The sequence below is a fragment of the Mustelus asterias genome, chromosome 10 (assembly GCF_964213995.1).
Source record: "Mustelus asterias chromosome 10, sMusAst1.hap1.1, whole genome shotgun sequence".
Taxonomy (NCBI): Eukaryota; Metazoa; Chordata; class Chondrichthyes; order Carcharhiniformes; family Triakidae; genus Mustelus; species Mustelus asterias.
In genome coordinates this window covers 46,369,186-46,395,003 of record NC_135810.1, presented here as the reverse complement: position 1 = coordinate 46,395,003, position 25,818 = coordinate 46,369,186, and the positions used below count along the sequence as shown (strand labels likewise).

Below are 25,818 nucleotides of genomic sequence, written 5' to 3'. Positions count from 1 at the left end.
CGATTTAAAAATTCTCATCGTTTTCAAATTCCATCATGGCCTCATCCTCTGCACACTCCAAGAATTGAGGTTCCTTGCTGATCACTCAGTTGCCTTGTTTCACCATTAGCAGTCATGCTTTCTGTTGCCTTTGTGCCAAGGTCTATACTACCCTCTCCAAACCTTTTTACCTAACTCTTTCTCAAAATGCTCCTACTTCTTTAAGCAAGTTTCTGTGCTCATTTGTCCTAATATCTCCTATGTGGAATGGTGCCAAATTCTGTTTGAGAATGCCCCAACTCTGGTACGGTTTATAATGCTAAAGATATTAGATAAATGCAAGTTGTTGTGGTAATAAAATCATGGCCAGAAGCAAATCCATAATGTGGAGTTAGTTAGGAATATAATTATTTCACTTACCTTGCTGCAAGTGAATATTTTTCCTGGGTGTTATGAGGACTGTAGGATTTATCACCTTCACTTTAGGGTGGTGTCTGATAGACACAAGCATCAGATGGAATTGTAAACCAGGAACAGCAGTGGTAAGAGACTGCTGTACTCAATCTCAGTTGAACAACCTAAAAATCCCTTAAATTTATGTCAGTGCTAAAATATAATTAGCCAGTCAACGATTATCAATATAAAAAATAATTTTAATTTTACCCTTAGTATAAAACATGACTGACAAATTTTCCATGTCAAAGAACAGTGAGAAGAGTTAAGAAAAAATATACAATAAATGACCATCATCCCAATCACCGCCCCCACAAAAATAAATTTAATAGGATATATTTATAATCGTAAAAGACAGTAACGAGTAATGTATTGAAATGATACCTATGACGAGAGATGGAGAAGACTAGGCCCAAATTCCCTAGATTCTACAAGAATAAGACTATCTAATTGTAACAACATTCTTCAGAGGCATGATAAAAGTAGATGCTGCGGGGATGTTCCCCTTCACTGCGAAGTCATTCTCAGAACAAAGGGTTGGATATTTAGGACTGAGATGAGAAGAAATTTCATCACTCAAACGATTGTGAATCTTTGAAATACTTCAAACCCAGAAAATTGTGGATGCTTAGTCTTTGTGTATATTCACGACAGAGATTGATAAATGCATGGTACTAAGCAAATTAAAGGAAATGGGAATAGGGTAGGATAAATCAGCTGCAATGTTATTGAATAGTGGAGTAAGCTCAAAGAACTAAATGGCCTCCTCCTGTTCCTAATTGCCATGTTATTAATGTTGTTATAATTGTGTGCAGTCTGGCATGCATAACAGTATTAGTCTATTTAATAATTATTTTTTGAATATTCAGCATATATCTTGTACATTTTTTTACTTAATATTTTCTCCCAATCTCTTGGTTCCCTTTTATAGCTCCTGCCTGGAGAGAGAAGCATACGGGTGACTCCATGCCTCTGCCAATATCACTCTTGAATTTTTAATTTGGAGATTGAAGAGAACAATTTGCTCTCCAATCTTTTCCTGCTCCCATTTTGTGGATAAAAGCTTTGTAGCTGCTCAGTGATAAATTTCCCAACAACTATTTTATAATGCCAAGTGTTGAAATATGATTGCAAAAAAAGCATGCAGTTGCTGTTTTCTGTTCATTTCTAAACAGGGAGGGGGTAAGATTGCCTCTTAAGCTGTCCATCACTACATCCTGCATCAATACAATCTGGAGTTATCCCTGTTGTAAAAAACCATGTGCATTTCAACCGTACTTGATGTCAAGTTTCCAACTTAACACAAGGGATAACATAATTAGTTGATATTTTTCATTTTATCTTGAATATTCTTGTAAGCGTCATTATTAGCTAGTTAACACTAACAAGTTGAAAACATCATGCTACAATATATGTCATGTAACTAAGTCAACTTTTTTTTGAAGTTAATCACTAGTTTGGATGTAACTGTATTTTTGAGTTTGCATTACGTATCTTAACATAGACCTGCAAAATTCCAGGTTATTTGAAAAGTGTGCATCTGTTACATGTCAGTTTTTTGTCCAAACATGTGAATATTGCACATAAATGGCAGATGATGCCAATAAAATTGAACAATGATAAAAATGAATTGGTTTTCTCTTTTAGAGTTCAAAATGAAGTAGCCACTTCTGAGAGTGTCGTTGTAAGGTAACTGGTTTTGTACCTATGTCCAGAAGCACCATGTGTTGATGAAGTTGTTTTCTCGTGTCTCTGTGTCACTGATGGGTGAAATGAGGATACAGTCCTTCCAGATTCTCTGGGCAAAACCCTTTCAGGAGTTTGAGGTCCTGACTTTGGTAAGTGGCCACATTGCTGAGTATATTTTGAGGGATGATCTTGCAGAACTGAAGTGACTTCACCACTAGATGAATTCAGTAATGTTGCAGGTATTGAAGAATAAGCAACCATGTAGCCCTGCTTTGACTGAGAAGAGAATTTGCTGCACTCTGCCATTTGGGAGGTCAAGTTATAATGGGGGTCAGAACTGCAAGGTGGTTGGCTTTCTTTACGACAGGGAAACAGACCTAAAATGCAACAGAAGGATAAAAATTATCCAGGACTTCAAGTGTTTCAATCACTAATTAAATTGTAAGCTTGAATTTTGCCATAGAAAATAATTTATATTAATGAAACATTCAGATATATGAAATTAGTTTCAAATCAAAGTCACAATTTTGTGATCATGATTAATTGCAGATTGTTTACCATTCTGTCTTTGGTCAATAGGTGTACTTCCTTTTCGAACTCCATCACCACTTATATCAGAATCACTATCATTGAAGTCACTGTCTCCTTTTCCACTGTCTTTTCCACTAAATATATCTTGACCAGGGTGTGCAAGTATCCTGCAATGGAAGGGTAAGAAACCATTCAATATTTTCTTCTTTTAAAAGAACACTGTAGATTAAAAGATTCCATGTTTTTAATGAAGTTGGAGGGAAAAACAAATTCTGGTATTTTTTAAAATCATAATTTCTAGATTATATGGAATGCCTACAAATGCAAATCAAATTAATCACAAACTGGAATACTCTACTTACTTTCTATCTTGGTGAATGGCAACTGCATAGAAGGTTCCATGATTGAGACCAGGCTCTGGCATAAAGCTCTACAACAAAGAAAATAAAACTGAGCACTGAATTATTATAATTACTTAATTTATACAATTACTCAAAATATAGTTTAATTATTATAAGTTAGTTCCTGTGACTGTGAAATCATAGTATTTGTGCTGAATTAAATGTAGAAATGATTACTTCCATACGAGATGCACATGAACAGAACTGACAAACTCATTGTTCAAAACACACACTCATGCTGTGCACAGATCAGTGATCACACAATGGAACCGTGTGACTTTCCATCAATTGTCATTTCCAACTCTTTTGCTGTTGGGAGCTTTAAGTACTTAGTTATTGAATGAGGCATTCATAACAAATGGTACTTAGTTCATTGGGTGGTGCTCATTTTCACTTTTATGTAACCTTATCGTATAGTTACTAGAGTTTAATTCTGAAATGTGTATTAATGAAAAGTCCAGCTGCTAAATACTGTAAATCCTGTTACGTTTGTAATAAGGGCGATGGCTCTCCTACATTTATATCTTGTTCGATTATAAAGCAACGAGTGAAATTAGAGCCGGGATATTCAGGATCAAAGTCTAGAAACAATTTTTCCACATTAAAAGGATAGTAGACATCTGGAACTCTTTCCTCAAAAGGGTGTAGATTTTGGAGCTTTCAAAATTGAAAATAGATTTAAGTTAGGAAAAGGTTTAAAGGGTCAAGAATTAGTGAAAAAGGGCATGCAGACGGAGATTGGCTATGACGGACTGGAATGGTGCAATCACCTCAGGGCTGAATAGCCCAATCTGATTGTTCATCTGTTCCAGCATAGAACATAGAACATTACAGCACAGTACAGGCCCTTCGGCCCTCGATGTTGCGCCGACCAGTGGTACCAATCTAAAGCCCCTCTAATCTACACTATTCCAATATCATCCATATGTTTATCCAATAACCACTTGAACGCTCTCAACGTTGACGAGTCCACCACTGCTGCAGGCAGGGCATTCCACGCCCTTACTACTCTCCAAGTAAAGAACCTACCTCTAACATCTGTCCTATATCTCTCACCCCTCAATTTAAAGCTATGTCCCCTCGTGCTAGCCAACACCATCCGAGGAAAAAGGCTCTCACTATCCACCCTATCTAATCCTCTGATCATCTTGTATGCCTCTATTAAGTCACCTCTTAACCTTCTTCTCTCTAACGAAAACAACCTCAAGCCCCTCAGCCTTTCCTCATACGATTTTCCCACCATACCAGGCAACATCCTGGTAAATCTCCTCTGCACCCTTTCCAACACTTCCACATCTTTCCTATAATACGGCGACCAGAACTGTACGCAATACTCCAAATGCGGCCGCACCAGAGTTTTGTACAGTTGCAGCATGACCTCCTGGCTCCGAAACTCAATCCCTCTACCAATAAAAGCTAACACACCGTACGCCTTCTTAACAACCCTATCAACCTGGGTGCCAACTTTCAGGGATCTATGCACATGGACACCCAGATCCCTCTGTTCATCCACACTACCAAGTATCTTACCATTAGCCCAGTACTCTGTATTCCTGTTACTCCTTCCAAAGTGAATCACCTCACACTTTTCCGCATTAAACTCCATTTGCCACCTCTCAGCCCAGCTCTGCAGCTTATCTATGTCCCTCTGTAACCTGCCACTTCCCTCCGCACTGTCTACAACTCCACCGACTTTAGTGTCATCCGCAAATTTACTAATCCATCTTTCCACGCCCTCATTCAAGTCATTAATAAAAATGACAAACAGCAGTGGCTCCAAAACAGATCCTTGCGGTACGCCACTAGTAACTGAACTCCAGGTTGAATATTTCCCATCAACCACCACTCTTTGTTTTCTTACAGCTAGCCAATTCCTGATCCAAACCACTAAATCACCCTCAATCCCATGTGTCCGTATTTTCTGTAAAATCTTACCATGGGGAACCTTATCAAACGCTTTGCTGAAATCCATATACACCACATCAACTGCTTTACCCTTATCCACCTCTTTGGTCACCTTCTCAAAGAACTCAATAAGGTTTGTGAGGCACGACCTACCCTTCACAAAACCGTGCTGACTACTCCCTAATCAAATTATTCCTTTCTCGGTGATTATAAATCCTATCTCTTATAATCCTTTCCAATACTTTGCCCACAACAGAAGTAAGGCTCACCAGTCTATAATTACCAGGGTTGTCCCTACTCCCCTTCTTGAACAAGGGGACAACATTTGCTATCCTCCAGTCTTCTGGCACTGTTCCTGTAGACAATGACGACACAAAGATCAAAGCCAAAGGCTCTGCAATCTCCTCTCTAGCCTCCCAGAGAATCCTAGGATAAATCCCATTCGGCCCAGGGGACTTATCTATTTTTACCCTTTCCAGAATTGCTAACACCTCCTCCTTATGAACATCAATCCCATCCAGTCCAACAGCCTGCATCTCAGTACTCCCCTCAACAACACTGTCCCTCTCCAGTGTGAATACCGATGAAAAGTATTCATTTAGTGCCTCTCCTATCTCTTCAGACTCCACGCACAACTTCCCACTCCTGTCCTTGACTGGCCCTAATCTTACCCTCGTCATTCAAAATAACAAAGAACAAGTAATTTTGAAAACTGCAATAATAGCCTGGAATTTGGTGGTACAAATAATGGTGAGGTTATCGGTGCACACTTTTATTGAAGTGTAAATTGGACAGCAATTTTCAGCACCAGTTATGTGCCGTTAAATGTGGAAATTCAAAAGTTGTTGTTGGAGCTGCCCTGCTTTACCAGAAGCCTTGATATACTGGAATCACACAGATTCAGCATTGAACTGCTTGGAAAAGGGTGAAGTTACTGGACTTGTGATACTTACACTAAACTAGTCTGAAGTTAGGATTTGTCCATCCCAGTCTAAGTACCCTTTTAATGATGTGGTATGAATTAATGACAGCCAAACAATCTCTCTGGCACCGAAGGTTAACTTTACAACAGTGGAATCTCATACCTTCAATCTTTAGTTAGAGTTTTTTTGTCTGTCTTATCTCTCTTGCTTTCTTAATTCCAATTTTCTAATCCCTCTCTGTAGTGAATTCACTGTTCTTCCTTGCACTTCTGTTTCACACTCTGCTGCTCAATTAACCATTCTTTAATCTGATTGGTAAAGGAGAAACAGAGATGCTTCCACTATTCACACAAGTCAGAGATCCCCAATAGAGCGTTTTGGACCAAAATGACTTTTTAATCACACTATGTCCCGGATCAAAACCTCAAAGTCTACGAGGGCAATGCAAGTAGAACGAAAGGCCGTTGAAAACTCTGAGCTATTTGTCAGCTTAAGGATGAATCTTTTTTGACTCAAGTGACAACACTTTGAGACTGACCCCATTTATATTGCTTGGCTTCCAACTGAAAGTCTCCAACCAAGAAAGATCTCCACGTATATAGCTCTCAAGTTAGAAGCATCTTGAGAAAATGTTAAACTAAGTGTGACATCTTGCAGGAACTAAACCCAAGGCATTTTGTCTGGGTACCACCCATTGCTTCCAACTGGATTCGGATCAGAATCCTGTCAAAGTTACAATACAAAAGTACTCCAATACTATTGAGACACCCCAGTGAAATCACTTTATACTTGGACTGCAGAATACACTGGAAGTTAAATGATCTTGGGCAGAAGTGTAAAACCGGTGATGGAAAAATCAGCAGATTGTTTAACACACACACCCCATTCAATTTTGAGTTGCAGCTCTCATTGGCAACGTGTAAAATGGGCTGTCAATTCACTCTTGACCATGTTGCACTGCTACCCAAGATCCATTTAATCTATAATAACATTGCCAATTAATAGAAGGAAGTATTGACTTTATACTTTGGCTTCATGAGTGTTATTGAACAAAATTTCCCTGCACTGCTCTGTTACTGCAAAATAGATTCCTTGGCCTTCCAATATGATTCACATTGAAAAATGTTATTGTGCAAATGTCACTATGTTGCTCGCAACAACTTCATCAGGTTGAGCATGATTACCGGATTCTATCTTTTCCCAGAATTACAACCCTTTACTTTCTGCTTTCCCAATATATTTATCCCTCAATCAACATCACTAAAACATAGTTTATCTAATTATCACATTACTGTTTTTGGGATCGTGGTGTGGGGTAAAAAACTGCCAGGTTTCCTAATTTACAACGTGGTGGCATGAGGAAGCAAATTTTCAGTAGCGGATGGTTAGGATTGCAAAGACACTGCCTGAGAGTGCGTTGGAGGGGGGAGGGGGGGGGGGGGGGGGGTAGAATCAATACAGATATCCAAAATGGAATTGGATAATTTTCTGAGAAAGAAACATTTGCAAGACTAAAAGGTGGAAATAAGACTGAGTGGCACTGGGTAAATTGCTTCCTCCAAGTGCTAGCACAGATGTGATGAGCCAAATGGCCTTTTGCGTTGTAACCATTCAATTGGTGGTAAAGCACTCTGGGACATACTGAAAATAAATATAATCTCTTTCTCTAAAATGTGGCTTTTTAAAAGAACAGTTAGTTTAAACAAGGTCTAGCACAAACCCAATCATAATATTTTATTGTGGTGCTTTGTGCATTAGGGGCAAGATACCATTACTCCAAATTTCACCTTACAAAAGATATGTGGGTAAGGTTGATTTTGCTACCAAATAAACCTGTTGGACTTTAACCTGGTGTTGTTAAACTTCTTACTGTGTTTACCCCAGTCCAACGCCGGCATCTCCACATAAGGTTGATTGGCCATGGTAAATTGCTACTTAATGTCAAGGGGATTGGCATGGTGAATATGTGGGGTTAGGGGGATGGGACCTGGTTGGGATTGTTGTCAATGCAGGCTCGAAGGGCTGAATGGACTCATTCTGCACTAGAGGGATTCTATGATTATTCGCAGTTGGAGGCGTGTCTGGAACGGTTTAAGGTTTGCCTGTTACTGGTTCAATCTCAATTACCTCCCCAGTGATGCCAGTTTGTTTCGGGTCTGCTTCAAGCGGACAGACGCCCTCTCTCATGTCTTCGCAGTTTGAAGCTCCGTCAACTACTAGTTCATTTGTCGCCGGCGAAGGAGACGAATTTGGCCGCAAGTCCGCCGCTGCCGGCTCGCTGCTCCTCGCCGGCTTGTCGCCTTCCTCCCGGAGCAGGTGGCCCTGGACTCGGAGCCCTGGCGCTTTCACCGATTTTCCGCCTCGGTTGCACGTCGCCGCCACGCCGATGATGGCCATCAGCAAGGCGACGCAGCCGCCCGCCAGCACCACGATGATGATGAAGGACGTGTCCCAGCTCCGCTTCCCCGGGCCCAGCAAAGCGCCGCCTCCGGGAGGCTCGGCCTCTGCCGCCGCTGTGAAGCTGAGAGAGACGGTGGCGGAGAGGGGCGGGCGCCCGCTGTCACTCACGGCCACGATGAGGCGCAGGGGCCCGGTGGCGGCCGCGGCGGCGAGCGGGCGGCCCAGGTAGAGGTCTCCGGTGTCCGGGCGGATGCTGAAGAGTCCGGCCTGCTCCCCGCTGACGATCCGGTAGCTGAGCCGGGCGTTCAGGCCTTGGTCCGGGTCGCTGGCGCGCACGCGCGTTGCCAGGTAGCCGGCGGGCGCGCGGGCGGGCAGCGCGATGACGTCGGCGGCCGAGCCGTTGCCTGGCAGCGGCTGCGTCACGCGCGGCGCGTTGTCGTTGCGGTCGCCGATCCTCAGGCTGACGGTGGCCGAGCTGCTGAGCGCCGGGGAGCCGCCGTCGCTCGCCTCCACCCGCAGCTCGGCCTCCCGCACACACTCGCGGTCGAAGGAGCGCAGCGCGTAGATGGCTCCGCTGGCCGGGTCCACGGTGGCCAGCCCCCGGGCGGAGGGCGGCTCCAGCAGGCGGTAGGTGAGGCGGCCGTTGGCGCCCAGGTCGGGGTCGCGGGCCAGCACGGTGGCGATGTAGGCCCCGGGCGGGTTGTTCTCCAGCAGCGACACCCGGTACACGCTGCGGGAGAAGGAGGGCGCGTTGTCGTTCTCGTCGCCCACCCGGATGGTGTAGGGCCGGATGGTTTTGCGCGGCGCCGGGCCCTGATCCTCGGCCACCAGCGTCAGGTTGTACTCGGCCTCCCGCTCGCGGTCCAGCGCCGCCGCCGTCACGATCATGTGCGAGCTGCCGTAGGCCGGCCGCAGCTCGAAGTGCCGGTGTCCGGACAGAGTGCAGGAGAGGCGCCCATTGGCGCCCGAGTCCCGGTCCGAGGTGCTGACCAGCGCCACGAAGCTGCCCTTGGCCGCCGCCTCGGTGATGTAGGCGGCGAGGCCGGAGCCGCTGGAGGCCATGGGGGTGATGCTGATCTCGGGCGCGTTGTCGTTGATGTCGAGGACGCGGACGGTGACCTTGCAGCCGCTCCGGCTCGGCTTGGCGCCCAGGTCCTGAGCCTCCACGTCCAGCTCGAAGCTCTGGCGGCTCTCGTGGTCCAGCGGCCCCTCCAGGGTCAAGCGGCCGGACTGCGCGTCCAGGCGGAAGAGGCGCCGCACGTCGGCGGGCACCGCGGGCCCCAAGCCGTACAGCACCTCGCCGTTCGGCCCTTCGTCCGGGTCCACGGCCTCCAGTTGCAGCAGCAGCGAGCCCGGCGGCGCGTCTTCATCCAGCTCCACCACGAAGGAGCTCTGCTCGAAGGCCGGCCGGTTGTCGTTGGCGTCCAGCACCCGCACCCGGAGCTCGGCTCTCCCTGTCCGGGGCGGCCTGCCTCCATCCTGAGCTCTCAGCTCCAGCCTCAACTCGCTCTCCGTCTCCCGGTCCAGCTGGCGGAGCAGCACCAGCTGGGCGCATTTCACCCCGTCCGCCCGGCTCTGCACCTCCAGCTCGAAGTGACTGTTGGCCGACACTTGGTAAAGTTGCAGGTAGTTGGCGCCCACGTCGGCATCGAGCGCCGGCTCCAGGGGCAGCCGGGTCCCCAGCGGCGAGCTCTCGGAGATTTCCACCGCCATCTCCGGCTGCGGGAACTCGGGGGCGTTGTCGTTGATGTCCTTCACCTCGATCTCCACATGGATGAGGAGGAACTTCTCCCGGGAGAAGTTCACCACGTCGAAGACGAGCAGACAGGGCTGCCGCTGCTGGCACAGCTGCTCTCGGTCAATGCGCTCCCCGACCGTCAGCTCCCCGTCCCTTTCCCCAACTTGCACCAGGGACCTGTTGGACTTTTGCATCAATCGGAAGCCGCTCGGGCCGCCAGCGGCCGCGTTTAGCTGCAAATCTGCGGCCAGGTTTCCGATCACGGTGCCGGGCAATTCTTCCTCGTAGGTGAAATACTTGGCCGTCTTGCTCTCGCTCGTCGGAGCAAGAAGTACAAGAAGCAGGGAGCAGAGGTGGAGAAAGTGACTGCAGACTGGAGCTGCAAACTTGCCTCTACTTCTTTCCAAAGTCATCTTCGCAACTTTTGAATCTCACTAAATAAAAAAAATTCACCAACTTTTGGCGCACCGAGAGCTAACCTTTGCCACTATAACCCCTGTCAAACAGAGTATTAAGCTGACACTGAAATACCTTCAGTGAATGGTACCCAGTGCCTCAGGCCGTTTTATTGGCGATTGCGTGCAAATAAGAAAGTCACTAGCCAATCCTCTCCTCCCAAAGGCGAGCAAAAGTTGTCTTTGACATTTGGGACATTTGCAACTTAACTCGCCCCAACAAACTGAGGACAAATATTTTTATAGCAGTAAATCCCAAATGTTGAGCATTGACGAGGAGTCTTGTTTTCATAATGAACTTTTTGTTTTTGTCTTAGTTTTGGCAACATTTTGAAAATAAAAAGTAACTTTGCTGCACAGTGCCACTTGCTCATCAGACTCAGTTACTCTAGAGCTACTTTAAAGCAAATTTCCCCGATCTTAAAGTTCTTCAGTTCGCTGAAAACCATTATATTTTAGTTTATTTCCCAATATATTTTACACTCGCTGTCAGGACTGTCTAAGCTTTACATATTTGGTGTATTTGTGTTTGCTGATGATCAGAACCAATTACTTACCACTACTTTCGGAGATTTTATTTCGGGTTGTTTCCCTCTGCATACATTATTTGTGCTGATTTTTGATTTGTACTAACTTAGTTTTATTGCTGTAATGTTACTACCTGCATTCCTGAAACTACAGTTACAATAAAGAATTTCTGATTCGACAGAAGTTGGAGTTTTCTTTAACATGACGCCTGTATTGGAATTGCTAGGATTCCGAGTTTTAAAAAACCTCCTTTTAAATTGTACCGAGTATCACCAGCAACGCAAAGCTTATAATCTTTTTAAAGCGATTTTAGACAGTGAATGGTTAGTTGCATTCAAGGCGTTCTATAGAGTGTGATTGTGAAGGTAATAAAACGCTTATGGCTGTCAACAAAATGGGTCATGTAGCTTGAAGAGTGATTGAAGTTTTAATACTACTTAGCTGTAACAAAATTGAATTACACTTTTTCTAATGTTCATATTCAGTCAGATTTTAAGTGTTTAATGAGCCATGGTACAAAATCTCGTTAAGACGAGGTTCAAATATTGCTTGGAACAAGCCGGGACAACCAAAGAAAAGCAGCGGTCTCGTTTGAGGTCCGATTAAAAGAAGTCTGGGAAAGGCTTCGATCCAAGATATTAACCCTCTGTAAAAGTCCCGATGACCTGCTAGTGTCCTTACCGAGAACGACGGCAACTTTTCCTAATATATGAACTAATCGGCACAAAATCAGTTATAATAATAACAACCAGATCGAGGACATTAATTATGTAATGCAAACTATGCCCTAAGTATTAGAATAAGAATGGGGAAGGAGATGGAGATTTGAAATACATTTTGATGATCAGAACCCAGGTTCCATCCACATTTTAATTTCTCGCCCGGAGCGAAATCAGTTTGATCTGAACATGTCGAGTTTATGGGGGTGACCCTGGTGGTCGCTATTCCATATGTGTGTATATTTTGGGCGCCGAGGAGGTCTTTATACCCCATCTGTTACAATATAGGAGGTGGACAAATTGTTAATTGTTCACAAACCCAATTGTGTTAACCGATTGTATGATTAACCATCTTAATGATCAACTCACAGCAGGATAAGGCTTGGCGCATTCCAAGACAGAAGTAGTCCGGTTCGTGACTCTTATCAGTTGAGTGTATGCCATTTAGAAAATAATGCTGCCGCGTGTCATCAACAGAAGAATAACAATTTTATAATAGACTCCCTTTATTAAAAATCACAACTATTAAAGGAAATTAAAATGCTGTGCAAAAAAGTGAACAAAGCTAAATCATAATCTTGTTCCTGTCTATTAGATGGTCTGCCTAACCCACTCTAGGTTGCAGATTAAACCTGAGATTGGGTCTCGGGGCATAAGGAACTGATGCCTTTCCCTTGCTGAAAGTTATATTTGGTTCTGGCAATCAGAAATCACGATCACGCCATTGTTTGTGTTCATTTTAATCTAGCAGGATCAGTTGGTGTTTGCTGGTTTTGTGACCATTTGTGACTCGGCGACAGGGACATTTGGCTCTCTGGCAGCACTCTTGTCTTCAATGGGGGCCGAGGGTGGACACGCGAGCGGAGCGAGAGGCGTTTGTTGGAGCTCCTTCAAAGGGGGCGTCAGATGGGACTCTCCAGTGCCTGAAACCCTGCCGAGAATACTTTTGTCACTCAGATGTAAAATACGAACAAAAGGAGATTATCTTCTTGTTACCATTCCTGAGCATTGGGACGGCATCGAGGTGGGGGGCGGGGGTGGCTATACAAGGCACTTCAGGAAAATGCCATGGTTTGAAAATGAAATACACGATTTGGGACATTTGCCAGAGTGAGCTGAGTATTTACTAGATGGGAGCATTATATTCTGCACGGGCCCTGGGCTGCAAGCCATGGCAAAAGTAGAAGTGATTTAAACGTGTTAACAGTTATTTTTGCGTCTATGCGCTGTCCCTTATATCAGAACAGAGAAGCCACCGGGGAAAGCCAAAACAAAAAATAAAATTTTCTTTTTATATTCTATATTGTGACTCTCACTACAGTCATTGGAACACAGAAACAGTTGTGATGTTTTCAGATGTATCTGATCTTTTGGGTGTGTTCTTTTATTTATCCACAACAACAGTGACCTTCGTAGCAGTAACTAATGCCGACAGATCAATGAGAGATTCCCTCGTGGTAACCAGCTTTGCCTTTTTTATCCATCAGACTCTTGTTACACACACGCTCTTTTGTTATGGTCTGCATTTTAAATTCAAAAGGAAAACCTCAAATTCTTTCAAGGGAAAAATCCCAAATGCCACTTTATTTTTTCTCTAGGAAAAGTACATTTGCTTGAGTAGCATACTGTATTTTTCCCCCGGTGCGAATCAGTGAAGTAACGCAGAAACCATCTCAAAGAACGGCACGGTGTCAACTTGTCCTTCATCTGTTATATCGTTTATTAGGTTCAGTAAAGGTTAATGGCTTTTGTGTGCAGAAGCAGTAACATTCCTTGGTTTTCAATCGATCGGAAGTCTATTAGTGTGGAAGCTCCGACCGTGAACACAAGTTCCTCTCAATCCCCCTACTGTACATGATGTAAAGTGGGAGGGTGGAAAGTGAAGAAGGTAGTTATCATGAACTATATTCGCCTCAAGTCAGTTATTTGCATAGAGTAGTGCAGTCTTACTGTGTAACAAAGCATATAAATGGTCTGCGAGCAGGTACAGAGTGTAGCAATATAGCAAAATTTGCGGATGATACTAAAATAGGTGCAAATGCAGGCAGTGAAGAAGATATAAAGATTCTACAGATGGATATAGATAAGCTAGGAGAATGGGCCAATATTTGGCCCATGGGGTGTCTATGTTCATGAATTGCAGAAAGTCAGTATGCAGGTGCAGCATGTAATAAAAAAAGACAAATGGGATGTTGACATTTATGGGAGTCTCACTACACAAAAACATGACACGGTGGCACAGTGGTTAGCACTGCTGCCTCACGGTGCCAGGGACCCAGGTTCAATTCCGGCCTCGAGTCACCGTCTGTGTGGAGCTTGCACATTCTCCCCATGTCTGTGTGGGTTTCCTTCGGGTGCTCTGGTTTCCTCCCACACTCCAAAGATGTGCGGGTTAGGTTAATTGTCCGTGCTAAGTTAACCCTAGTGTTAGTGGGATAAGCAGGGTAAATATGAGGGATTACACGTATAGGGCCTCGGCGAGATTGTGGTAGGTGCAGACTCGATGGGCTGAATGGTCTCCTTCTGCACTGTAGGGATTCTATGATCCCTGTCTGAGTCACCTTATCAGTGCTATTTGGAGGTATTGTTAGCACAATTTCCTGATTGCACCCAAAGCGGAAACTTAGCCCCAACCCAAAAACTTCAGCAAACTTCAACATTCTCCCCATGTCTGTGTGTATTTCCTTTGGGTACTCTGGTTTCCTTCCACACTCCAAAGATGTGCAGATTAGGTTAATTGGCCATGCTAAATTAACCCCAGTGTTCGGGGATTAGCAGGGTAAATACGTGGGATTACGGGAATAGGGCCTGGGTAAGATTGTGGTTTGTGCAGACTTGATGGGCCGAATGGCCTTCTTCTGCAGTAGGGATTCTATGATTCTATCTAGGCTAACACTTCCAATCACTGATGGTGTGCAACACTGTTGGATGTAGTGTCTCAATGAAGGCCTGGATCCCAGAGGAAGATTCGGAAAAGGGAAGGGGAATTCTGGTATCCTGGCCAATATTTTTTCCTCTACCAGCTCAATCACTAAAACTGGTCATATGGTCATTCTCACATTGCTGTTTTGAGGGAGCTTGTTGATATCATAAAATCATACAATGCAGAAGAAGCCCTTCAGCCCATCTAGTCTGCACTGACACGCAAGAAACACATGACCTCCCAACTAATCCCATTTACCAGTACTTGGCCCATAGCCTTGAATGTTATGAAATGCCGAGTGCTCATTCAAGTACTTTTTAAAGGATGTGAGGCAACCCACCTCTACCACCCTCCTAGGCAGTGCATTCCAGATCATCACCACCTGCTGTTAAAAAGGCTTTTCCTCACATTCCCCCAAACCCTCTCCTTGAACCTATGTTCCTCGTGACTGACCCTTCAACTAAGGAGAATAGCTGTTTCCTATCCACTCTGTCCATGCCCCTCATAATCCTGTATATCTCAATCAGGTCATCCCTCTGTCTTCTCTGCTCCAATGAAAACAACCCAAGCCTATCCAACCTCTCTTCATAACTTAAATGTTCCATCCTAGACAGCATCCTGGTGAATATCCTCTGCCCCCCTTTCAGTGTAATCACATCCTTTCTACAATGTGGTTTAGACCAGAGTTAAACACACTACTCCAGCTGTGGCCTTACCAAAGTTCTATACAAGTTCAACGTGACTTCCCTGCTTTTCTAATCTATGCCTTGATTGATAAAGGCAAGTGTCCCATCTGCCTTTTTCACCCCCCCCCCCCCGCCCTTCTGACTTCAGAGATTTATGAACAAACACACCAAGGTCCCTTTGTTCCACAGAATTCCTGGTGTCATGCCATTCGTTGAATACTTCCTTGTCAAATTACTCCTTCCAAAGTGTATCAGCTTTTACTTTTCAGAGTTAAATTCTATCTGCCCATTTGACCATTCCATTTATATCATAGAATCCTACAGTGCAGAAGGAGGCCATTTGGTCCATTGAGCCTACACTGACAACAATCCCACCCAAGCTCTATCCCTGTAACCACCTATTTACCCTGTTGCCCCTCTGGCACTAAGGGCAATTTAGCATAGCCAATCAACCTAACCTGCACATTTTTGGACGTGGGAGGAAACCGGAGCACCCAGAGGAAACCCACACAGACACAGGGAGAACAAACCACACAGTCACCCGAGGCCAAAATAGAACACGGGTCCCTGGCACTGTGAGGCAGCAGTGCTAACACTGTGCCACCGTGCTGCCCATATCTTCTTGTAGCCCAATTTACTCAGCCTCACTGTTAACCACTTGGCCAATCCGCAAACATACTCTTACCCCCCACATACTCATCTTTGTTATTTATATAAATGATGAATAATAGGGGACCCAACATAAATCCCTGTGGTACACCACTGGACACTAGTTTCCAGTCACTAAAGCAGTAAATAGGATAAAAGGTAAATTCTGTAATTGTATGCAGGATTTTGTTGTACATGTACATCAGAACAGTTCAAAGCTCTGACATTAAAAAGCAGTGTGCCATCTCTGTATCTCAACTACTTATATTGTTCCCAATTAAAATAAATATGCTGAAACTGTGTTGTCAAGTCAAGAGAAGCAAGTTCCTACAATACAGCATTATAGAGTCACTTCATTGTAAAATGATTAATTGAAATGTGCAGCTTTTACATCCTTTATTCTTGACTCTCTGATGTGCTGCCAGTAAAACACCACACTGATTCCTTGAAGCTTTACATATTGTAATGGACTGTCAAATATTTAGTCACAATTGCATATTTATCACAAACATCCCCCAAAGAACCCGCAGGAGTCATTCAACTGGTTGTCTAACTGATAGTTAATTAGAACATTACCTAACTGAAGTAAATATATAGTGTTTAATAGAGCTACAATTCTGCTGCACATTAGACACCATAAAATACTGTCACACTTCATTAACATTTTACATTTTTCATCTTTTAGATGAAGCATGCAGATAAAGCTCTTCTTTGCTTCAAACGTGTATTTATTTTTTAACAGCTCCATGTTGAATATATTTTCTGTGTCTGTGCAATGAACTGAATATAAAACTATATGCTCACCAAATCTTTTTTTTTGGATGTCTTAATTAGCTTTAGTGAGTTTAAATGTAAGGAACAAACCACTAAAAGCAAAATAATTTATTGTTGTAGAGAAGCTGCATGCTGTTAATTCATGGTCATTGGGAACTGCGTTGGGATTGTTGAATCCATTTTGCTTAAGACCTTTAACAGTCATCAGGGAGGAGACTTCTATCAATTTGCAGACTGCATTACAGACCAGCTACATGAGGTAAAACACCAAATGCTTTGTCACCAGCCAATCCCTTCCACATCTGAGATTATTGAACTTGCAACACATTTTCTTCACCACAGGGAGAGTGTCAAATTATACAATCAACAACTGAATGAAAATAAAAGCTATGCCTGCTCTTTCCCATCAGCCATGCACAAGTAATCAATTCCCAGCATAGAGAAATGGTTTGGAGACCCCAAGGTCATCTCAAAAGCTTCAATTTTTAAATAACAAAGTCCCCAACATAATATGCTCTGAAGACTTGGGTATTTTGAGTATATTTCCGTAAAACACTTTATTGTTGGAGTAGCTCCTGTTAGGTGTGAAGATATAACTTGAGGCAAATTTATACTGTGGGTGGCCAGTTGCAGACTGTTACCTGTGTAACATCATGTTCTCATACCTTCCTCTGTAATGAAGCCAGGAGACCGACCAAATTTCTGAGTTGCACTATCTGTCCTGAATTGATGTGCATTCAGAAGTCATTTCATGATACAAGACTATTTTTCACAGTTTGACAGATTCACAAGAGTTGTTACAGCACAGAAGGAGGTCATCTGGCCTGATGTGTCCAGACCAACTCTCTGAATGATCAATTTACCAAGTAGCAATCCCATGCCTTCTCCCTGTAATCCCACACATTATTCCTTTTCGGATACCAATCTAATTCCCTTTTGAATACCTGAATTGAATGCACTGCCTGCACCCTACTTTGAGGCAGTGCATTCCAAGCTTAACCATCCGCTGCCTGAAAAAACTTTTCCTTGGGTCACATTTGCATCTTTTGCTGATTACTTTAAATCTTTGTCCTTTCATTAATAATCCTTTTATGAGTGGGAATATGATTTTGATTACCTCCATCAAATCTACACTCAGCCTTTTCTTCTCCAAGGAAAATAGCTCCAGCTTCTCCAATCCATCTTTGTAACTGAATTTTCTCATCACAGGAACCATTCTTGTAAATCTCTTCTGAACTCTCTAATGCTTTCAAGTTTTTAAAGTTGCAACTTCCAGAACGGGATACGATATTCCAACTGAGGTCAAACTAGAGCCTTACACAAGTTCAAATAACCTTGCTCTTGTACTCCACGTTCCTACTAATAAAACCTCGGATACTGTATATTTTATTAACTATGCTCGCAATCTGTCTTGCCACATTCAATGACTTATGTACATATACACCAGGTCTCTCTGCTCCTGCACCCCATTTAGAATTCTGTCCTTTCTTATATTGTCCCTACATGTTCCTCCTACCAAAACGAATCCCTTCACATTTTTCTACATTGTACTTCATCTGTCACTTGTCCACCCATTCCTCCAACTTGTCTATATTATTTTGAAGTTCGACACGATCCTCACAGTTCACAATGTCTTCAAGTCTTGTGTCATCTGCAAATTTTGAAAGTGTGCCCTCTACATCAAAGTCTAAGTCATTAACATATATAAGAAAGAGCAAGTATCCCAACATTGACCCTTGGGAACTCCATTACAAGCCTTCCTCCAGCTTGATAAACATCTATTAACCCGCTACACTCTGGGATGAGATTTTACGGCGCAAAAACTTGGTAAAGTCGGGCGTGAGACCATTATCATGATCCGTGCCCACGTCCACGCAGATGCCCACTTTACCAAGGCCTGAAAATGGCCGCGATCCGAATCGCATCCGAAACGGGCGCAACGGCGATTTAAATGCATTTGCATGCATTTAAATTGAATTAATAGGCTGCCCGCCCAACTTTACCAGCACTTCCCCCTTTACCACTGTGTTCGCCAATCCGAAATCAGCGCGAAACGGACATGCTCAGTATAACTCTGATTCGGGCGCTTCATCAGTGAGGGTTAGTGAGGAGGTAAGTGAATGGCGTCTGATGGCTCTCTGCGACTCACAGGTGTCCTGTTGTTGCGGCCATTTCTGTCTTGGCTTGGTGAATGCTCTGCGAGTGTGTGTGTGTGGGGGAGGGGAGGCTGTTGCTCTGCAGGGTCTCTAATATCTGTCTTGCAGCATGGACCCGAGGCTCAGCATTGACCTTGGGTCTTGGAGTGCTGCTGGGTCCTAACACATTCAGCTCACGCCCAGCTGAAGGATGTGCACAAAGCCCTTGCAGATAGCACTGCTGCAGTCTCTCAACATTGCAAGGAGCTGTGTGATTGTGGGGAGCATGTAGTTGGGGGGTATGGGGGCTCTGTGATTGTGGGGAGCATGTAACTGGGGGAATTGAGGGGTGGGGGGCTCTGATGTGCTAGGGGCAAGCAGTGTTGCATGACTTCCACATTTGTTAATCTCCACCTCCCCCCCCCCACCCCCCTTTCAGAGTGATGAGATGGCTTTTGTGATGCAACCAATCGATCTTGCTGTTCTTTTGGTTGCTGCTGGAGCTGAGGAGGAGGAACTGGAGGGAGAATTGCAGGCACAGGAGGCCCGGGCTGTACCACTTGCAGGACCAGAGGAGAGGACCACCAGAGGCAGGAGGTGGCCACCATTCACCCAGAGTGGGGGCATAGGAGAAGGCAGGAGCAGAGACCCTGGCAGTTACATACACGAGTGTCCTTCGAGGAGACGTCGGACACCATATGCCGCCGACGTCTCCGACTCCAAAAGGAAACAGTGCAAAACCTGTGCAACCTGTTGCAGGACCTGGCACCTAGAGGAGGGCGGGGGGGGGGGGGGGGGGGGAGGAGGGGTGCACCCACTCTAGGTGGCTGTCAAATTGACGGCCACTCTGAACCTCTATGTGACTGTTTTTTTCCAGAGCCTGAGCGGAGATGTCTGTGGCATCTCCCAGTCTTCAGTGCACACCTGTGTCAAGCAGGTCACTGAAACCCTGTATGTTCAGGCTGGGCAGTACATCAAATTTAACCCACACCAGGCCCATCAGAAAACCCAAGGTTGCAGGGTTCGCTGCAATTGCGGGGATGCTGAATATGCAGGGGGCAATTGACTGCACTCACGTCGCCCTCAAGGCCTCCCTACAGAATCCATGAAGATTTGTTAATAGGAAGGGGTTCCACTCCCTGAATGCACAAATCGTGTGTGACCACAATATGACCATCATGCAAATCTGCGCCAGACAACCAGATAGCGTGCATGACAGCTTCATTGTCAGGAGCTCGGACATCCCAGATGCATTTGAGGAGCCCAGGCTGCAGGGGTGGCTCCTGGGTGATATGGGTTACCCGCTTTGGACATGGCTGATGACGCCTGTGCGGAGGCCCGTGTCTGAGGCGGAGACCTGCTATAACGAGGCCCATGTAGCTACCCGCGCAACAGTAGAGAGGTGCATTGGGCTCCTCAAGATTCTGGTGCCTGGACCGATTTAGAGGGGCCCTCCAGTATAGCCCCCTGATCTCCTCCCGCATTGTGGTGGTGTGCTGTGCCTTGCACAATCTGGCTCTGCAGCGAGGTGACCTCTTGGAGGAGGAAGAGGACATGGAGGATGACCAGCCGGCCGTCACTGGGGAGGATGACCAGCAGGAGGAGGAGGTGGAGGAAGAGAAGAAAGAAAACGCCAGCCAGGCAGTGGAAGGCTGACATCTCAACTGAGGCATGCGAGGGCAGCAAGAGAGGCTCTGATAACCAGGTGGTTCAGTTGCTAGGGGATGGTGATTGTGGATTCCATTCCCCCCCTCAAATGCCTTTTATATATCCTGCATATTGTCACACCAGAGTGGTGGGCCTGGATACTGTGTTTGTGAGTTTTTTGGCAGGCAGGAGGGTGATGATGACTCGCTAAGCACCATTCTGATGATGCCCTGGTGCAAATTAGTCTCACTCCTACCTGAGCTCCACATGCATGCTGGCACCTGAGCCCACGTATGTTTAGTGGATAAGGGATCTGAAACCCCCATACAGGGCCCTGGGGTGGGTGGGGGACAGAGGTTATCACTTGTGGGGTATGAGACACCAATGGCTTCCTTTTCTCAGTGACACTGCATTGAGGGGCCTCCCCAAATGATAACACCATGAGGCATCCGTCGGGTGATCGTCAATGGGGCAGAAATCATATTCGAGATAACCTGTTCGCAGGTGGGTGTTGAAAAAAACATTTATTTACAATAAAGGCATTTAAATCAGCTGTTGTGACATAACTTGTGAAAATATTAAGGTGCTTACATTTCTAACTAGTGCAGCCCTTCACCCGTGCCATCTCAGTGCAACTACAATTTCCCAACCTTATGTGGCCTATCACTACATCTCAATGACTCCCCAGAATATACATCGGAGGTGGAGGGGGCCAGCTGCCTACCTTGCCCCGTGGCCTGTGATGCGTGTGGCAGGCACCCTCCGGAGGCCCTGAACCTTGAGGGCCCTGGCCTGTTTCCAGGTGTCTGGGATGTTCCATGACACCCTCTTCATCCCGCTGCCCCTGAGATGCCCCAGTGTCAGAAAGGGGGGAGTAAGAAGGTGTTGCCATAGCCACCTCACAGTTGGTCCAGTGTGGCCGTCAGCCCCTCCTGCATTCCTTGGCTCTGTTGCTGCATCTCCAGCAGCTGTGGGAGAAGTGATCTGAGAGGACTAGTATGTAGCCTGGGGCCAGCTGAGTCCTCGCCTCTGGCTGGCTCCTGCGGACCAGAGGCCTCAGATGTTCCCTCCTCCACCCGATGTACATCAGCAGATGTGTCATGCTCACTTGAGAGTGACCCAGAAGGCTCAACACTAACTGGAGTTAGTGCTGTTTCTGGGATGATGAGTTTTGAGGTACAAGCTGATGGATAGACGGTGCCACCCTCGGAGGTCCCTTCACCCATATCCTCCGAGGACTCGTCCAAGCTATCGTTATCAGGATAGGTGGGAGCTGTAGCTGGGGCCTGTGGTCCAGAAGGCGCTGGGGCGTCCGGATCTGTCCCTGCAACACAGGACACAAGGTTAAGTGCAAGGGAGGGAGAGGAATTCGGGATGCCAAACACATGAATCACATGTCTCCATTGAACATAGAACAAAGCACCCAGAAAATTACATCACAGGAACAGGCCCTTCGGCCCTCCAAGCCTGTAGCGACCAGGCTGCCCATTCCAGGGACCATTCCATTCACATAGCTGTAAAGATGCCCCTTAAAGGTCACTATTGTATCTGCGTCCGTGACCTCCCCCGGCAGTGAGCTCCAGGCACCCACTACCCTCTCTGTGCAAATAAACATGCCTTGTACATCTCCTTTACACCTTGCCCCTTGCACCCGAAACGCATGCCCCCAAGAAGTTACCTCAAAGCAAATGTAGGAATGACAGGTGCTCACGTCTGGACTGCAGCCCGACCATGCTGTCACTGACAGCCCGTGACTCCCCTCCTCTGGAGAGCTCCAGTGCCCGCTCCTCAAAGGGGGTGAGGACCCGGTGGTCTGGCTCACCATCCCCTGTCTTCACCCTCTCAGGGGTGTTGTGCTCGGTCTTCTGTGGAGACAGAAGGAGCCATGAAAGAAATGGTGGCATGACTCCTGTAGAGAATCAGGTGGTGACCCTTAAAGGGCAAATACAGTTGGGGCTCATTGGGGGAAAAAGAAGGAGGTGCTTGGGGGTCAGGGGCTGGAAACATGCAGGATGCTGGGGATGGGAGGATCTGGGGGAGATATGGGGGAAACATGCTAAATGGGGTTCAGCACTCACCCTTGCTGCACGGATGAGGTCATTGAGTTTTTTCCAGCACTGCTCTGCGGTTCAGGGGACCACTGCCCTGGCAGTGACCAAGGCAGTGACTTCCTCCCAGGCCGCATTTCCATTCGCACTCCTGGATCTGCGTCCTCCTGGGGGGAAGAGGGTGTCCTGCCTCACCTCTGTTGCATCCAGCAGCCTCCCGAGGTCACCCTTAGAAAATCAGGGAGCTGGTCGTGAGCTCATTTTCTCCCTGCACTGCCTGCCTGTCCATTCTTGGGTTTTTAATGGAGCTGCCCCTCGTTAGGGCAGATGAGCTGCAGGCAGTTTGGCAGAGCGTTCCAGCAAGTTCCATGAAGTTTGCTTATTAGCATTGAGGGGAAGGCAAGTGAGCACTTGCAGGTGTGCTGCTGGGGAGAGGGGGTGGGGGGTGGGGGGTAGGGGGTGGATGAGTGCCTCAATGAGTGGGGACAGGGAAGAGAGAGGGAGGTCTCACACAGCCATCGGAGTCCGGAGGAGATGGGGGCCTTGCGCGGGAGAGTCCAGAGTGGAGGTGAGGGGGATCACTCTGCCTGATATCTATAGGGTGGAGGGGGCAGGGTGGATCACTCTGCCTGAGATGAGTGAGGGGGAAGGGGGGTCCGTTGCCACTCTGCCTGAGATCGATGGAGGGGAAAGGGGAAGGGAGATGCGATTGGTCTGGGTGGCGGAAGGTGGGTGGATAAGTGGGTCTGTTATGTTGTGGAGGTGGGGGGAAACATTAACTGGCCTGGGCATGATGTGGCAGGGGTGCGTTTTTCATTTTTTTCTAACTGCGCAGTTGAAGGCTCCGATCAGAGCTGCAGCATTTCGGGCACGATGAGCCCCGCCCACAGCACAATTTTTTTTCAGGCTAAGTGCATATATCGGGGTGCCTGAGGACAGGTTTCCAAGTCGGATCTGAATTGCGTCCAGATTCAGCACTGAGAACCAAAATGGTAAAATCAGGCCCTCTGTTTCCTGTCATTCAACCAATTTTGCACCCATGTTGCTACTCTCCCTTTTATTCCTTGAGATTGAACTTGACTCGCATGTCTGTTGTGTCGCACTTTAACAAAATGCCTTTTGGATGTCCATGATCCACCAAATCAGCAGTATTGGCCCCATCAGTGGTCTGTATTGCCCCTTCAAAAAGTCTTCAACTAGTTAGTTAAATATGATTTTTTTCCTTAACAAATTCATCTTGGCTTTCCTTAATTAACCCACATTTACCAATGTGACTATTAATTTTGTTCTGAAATCTTTCTAGAAGTTTCCCCACCATCAAAATTAAACTAGATGCTGTTCATATAACTAATTTGATATTATGCAAAAATCGGCTATTTGAGTCTTGGAAATATCCTTTGAAGGATTTTTTAAAACTTAATTACATTTTCCAATCATATATGCTGACAAAAACTTTGACTAAATTCAGATATTTGAACCAAAATGCATTTGGTCACAACGTTTTTGTTATATGTCCCCTAAGGTTCATGCAAGCTGATGGCAGACAACCTGGAGGCCAAACTAAATATTTGATAATGGTGGTTTAATAGTGATTTAGCAACTGATCCCCAATGGAAATGGGAAAACCTCCAATCATTGGCATCTTCTACCATATCTATTTAGACTCTGGCAGTTCTGAAGGAGTATATGCTCCTTGGTTGTGCAGTGGTTAAGTGTATATCTGACTAAGTTTGTAGTGTTTGGGGGGCGGAGGGAGGGGGGGTTCTCCCCCAAAAAATGTAAGTGTCAAATTCATATAAAAACTGGAGTAAATCAAATTGTTTTAAAGCAGGAGTTTCAAAATGAATCTCCCACACTCTGAACACTGCAGCGTGCCTCAGCATGATTCACTCTGAAATTCCTATTCCTGTTGAAGAGGCCGGCAGCATAGCACTGAGCGGGCAACTGCAGATGCGCCGATCTGTCAGCACCGAGATTGGCGCATGCACAGTAGCCCCACACTGTCAGCCTCCCGATTGCTGGCCAGCTCGATTGCTGGCCAGCTCTACGACCCCCCCTCCCACTCACAGCTTGATCACTGACCCCCCAGACCTGATGTGGAGATGCCGGTGTTCGATCTTTGTAGAAACTTGATGTCTGTGTCGATATGCGCGATCTTCTTGGAGATCCTCTCCACTTGGAACCGGCAGTTTGCGGTGTCGATGGTAGTCATGATGTGGAGATGCCGGCGTTGGCTACGGCATCTCCTCCGGAGCCTTCAACATGTCATTGATGAAGACGAACATCTCGCCAAGGCCATTCCCACACCCCCACTTCTTGCCTTCAAACAACCGCACAACCTCAAACAGACATTGTCCACAGCAAACTACCCAGCCTTCAGGAGAACAGTGACCACGACACCACACAACCCTGCCACAGCAACCTCTGCACAATGTGCCGGATCATCGACACGGATGCCATCATCTCACGTGAGATCACCATCTACACGGTACCTACTCTTGCAACTCGGCCAACGTCGTCTACCTGATACGCTGCAGGAAAGGATGTCCCGAGGCATGGTACACTGGGGAGGCCATGCAGACGCTACGACAACGGATGAATGAACACCGCTCGACAATCACCAGGCAAGACTGTTCTCTTCCTGTGGGGGAGCACTTCAGCGGTCACGGGCATTCAGCCTCTGATCTTCGGGCAAGCGTTCTCCAAGGCGGCCTTCACAACACACGACAGTGCAGAGTCGCTGAGCAGAAACTGATAGCCAAGTTCCGCACACATGAGGATGGCCTAAACCAGGATCTTGGGTTCATGTCACACTATCAGTAACCCCCACAGCTTGCCTCCCGGACTTGCAGAATCTCACTGGCTGTCCTGTCTGGAGACAATACACATTTCTTTAACCTGTGCCTAATGCTCCCTCCACTCACATTGTCTGTATCTTTAAGACCTGATTAGTTGTAAGGATTCGTATTCTAATCAGTATTCTGTAACTTGATTTTTTGTCTCTGTATGCCCTGTTTGAGAGCAGATATCCACTCCATCTGACGAAGGAGCAGCGCTCTGAAAGCTAATGGCATTTGCTACCAAATAAACCTGTTGGACTTTAACCTGGTGTTGTTAAAACTCATTACTGTGTTTCCCCCAGACCTGTCCAGGCTCGCCTTGATACCCCCCCCGCCCCGCTTCGATGTTCCCCCCATGCAGTCCTGATCTCTCGATTCCCCCCCCCCCCCCAATTC

General features: G+C 46.2%; 1 protein-coding gene and 1 long non-coding RNA gene across 3 annotated transcripts; one reads left to right on the top strand and one right to left on the bottom strand.

Moving 5' to 3' along the window:
* Positions 1-617: 617 nt before the first annotated feature.
* Positions 618-11,177, bottom strand: LOC144499575 (protocadherin-8-like). 2 transcript variants are annotated; one of them, XR_013498865.1, is made up of 5 exons: positions 8,009-11,177; positions 3,015-3,082; positions 2,680-2,819; positions 1,403-2,498; positions 618-1,366 (listed from the first exon to the last, which is right to left on the bottom strand). XR_013498865.1 is itself a non-coding variant. In XM_078221692.1 (4 exons), exons 1-4 carry the CDS (start codon positions 10,430-10,432, stop codon positions 2,083-2,085), a joined length of 3,048 nt encoding a protein of 1,015 aa, XP_078077818.1. In that variant the 5' UTR covers positions 10,433-11,177; the 3' UTR covers positions 618-2,082. The 2 variants fall into 2 exon arrangements, 1 of the variants encoding a protein (XP_078077818.1); XM_078221692.1 differs by having other exon boundaries at positions 618-2,498.
* LOC144499576 (uncharacterized) lies at positions 8,792-24,541 on the top strand. The gene is made up of 3 exons (XR_013498866.1): positions 8,792-8,908; positions 16,873-17,011; positions 24,414-24,541. It is a non-coding gene; the product is annotated as an uncharacterized LOC144499576 (long non-coding RNA).
* The last annotated feature ends 1,277 nt before the right edge of the window (positions 24,542-25,818 follow it).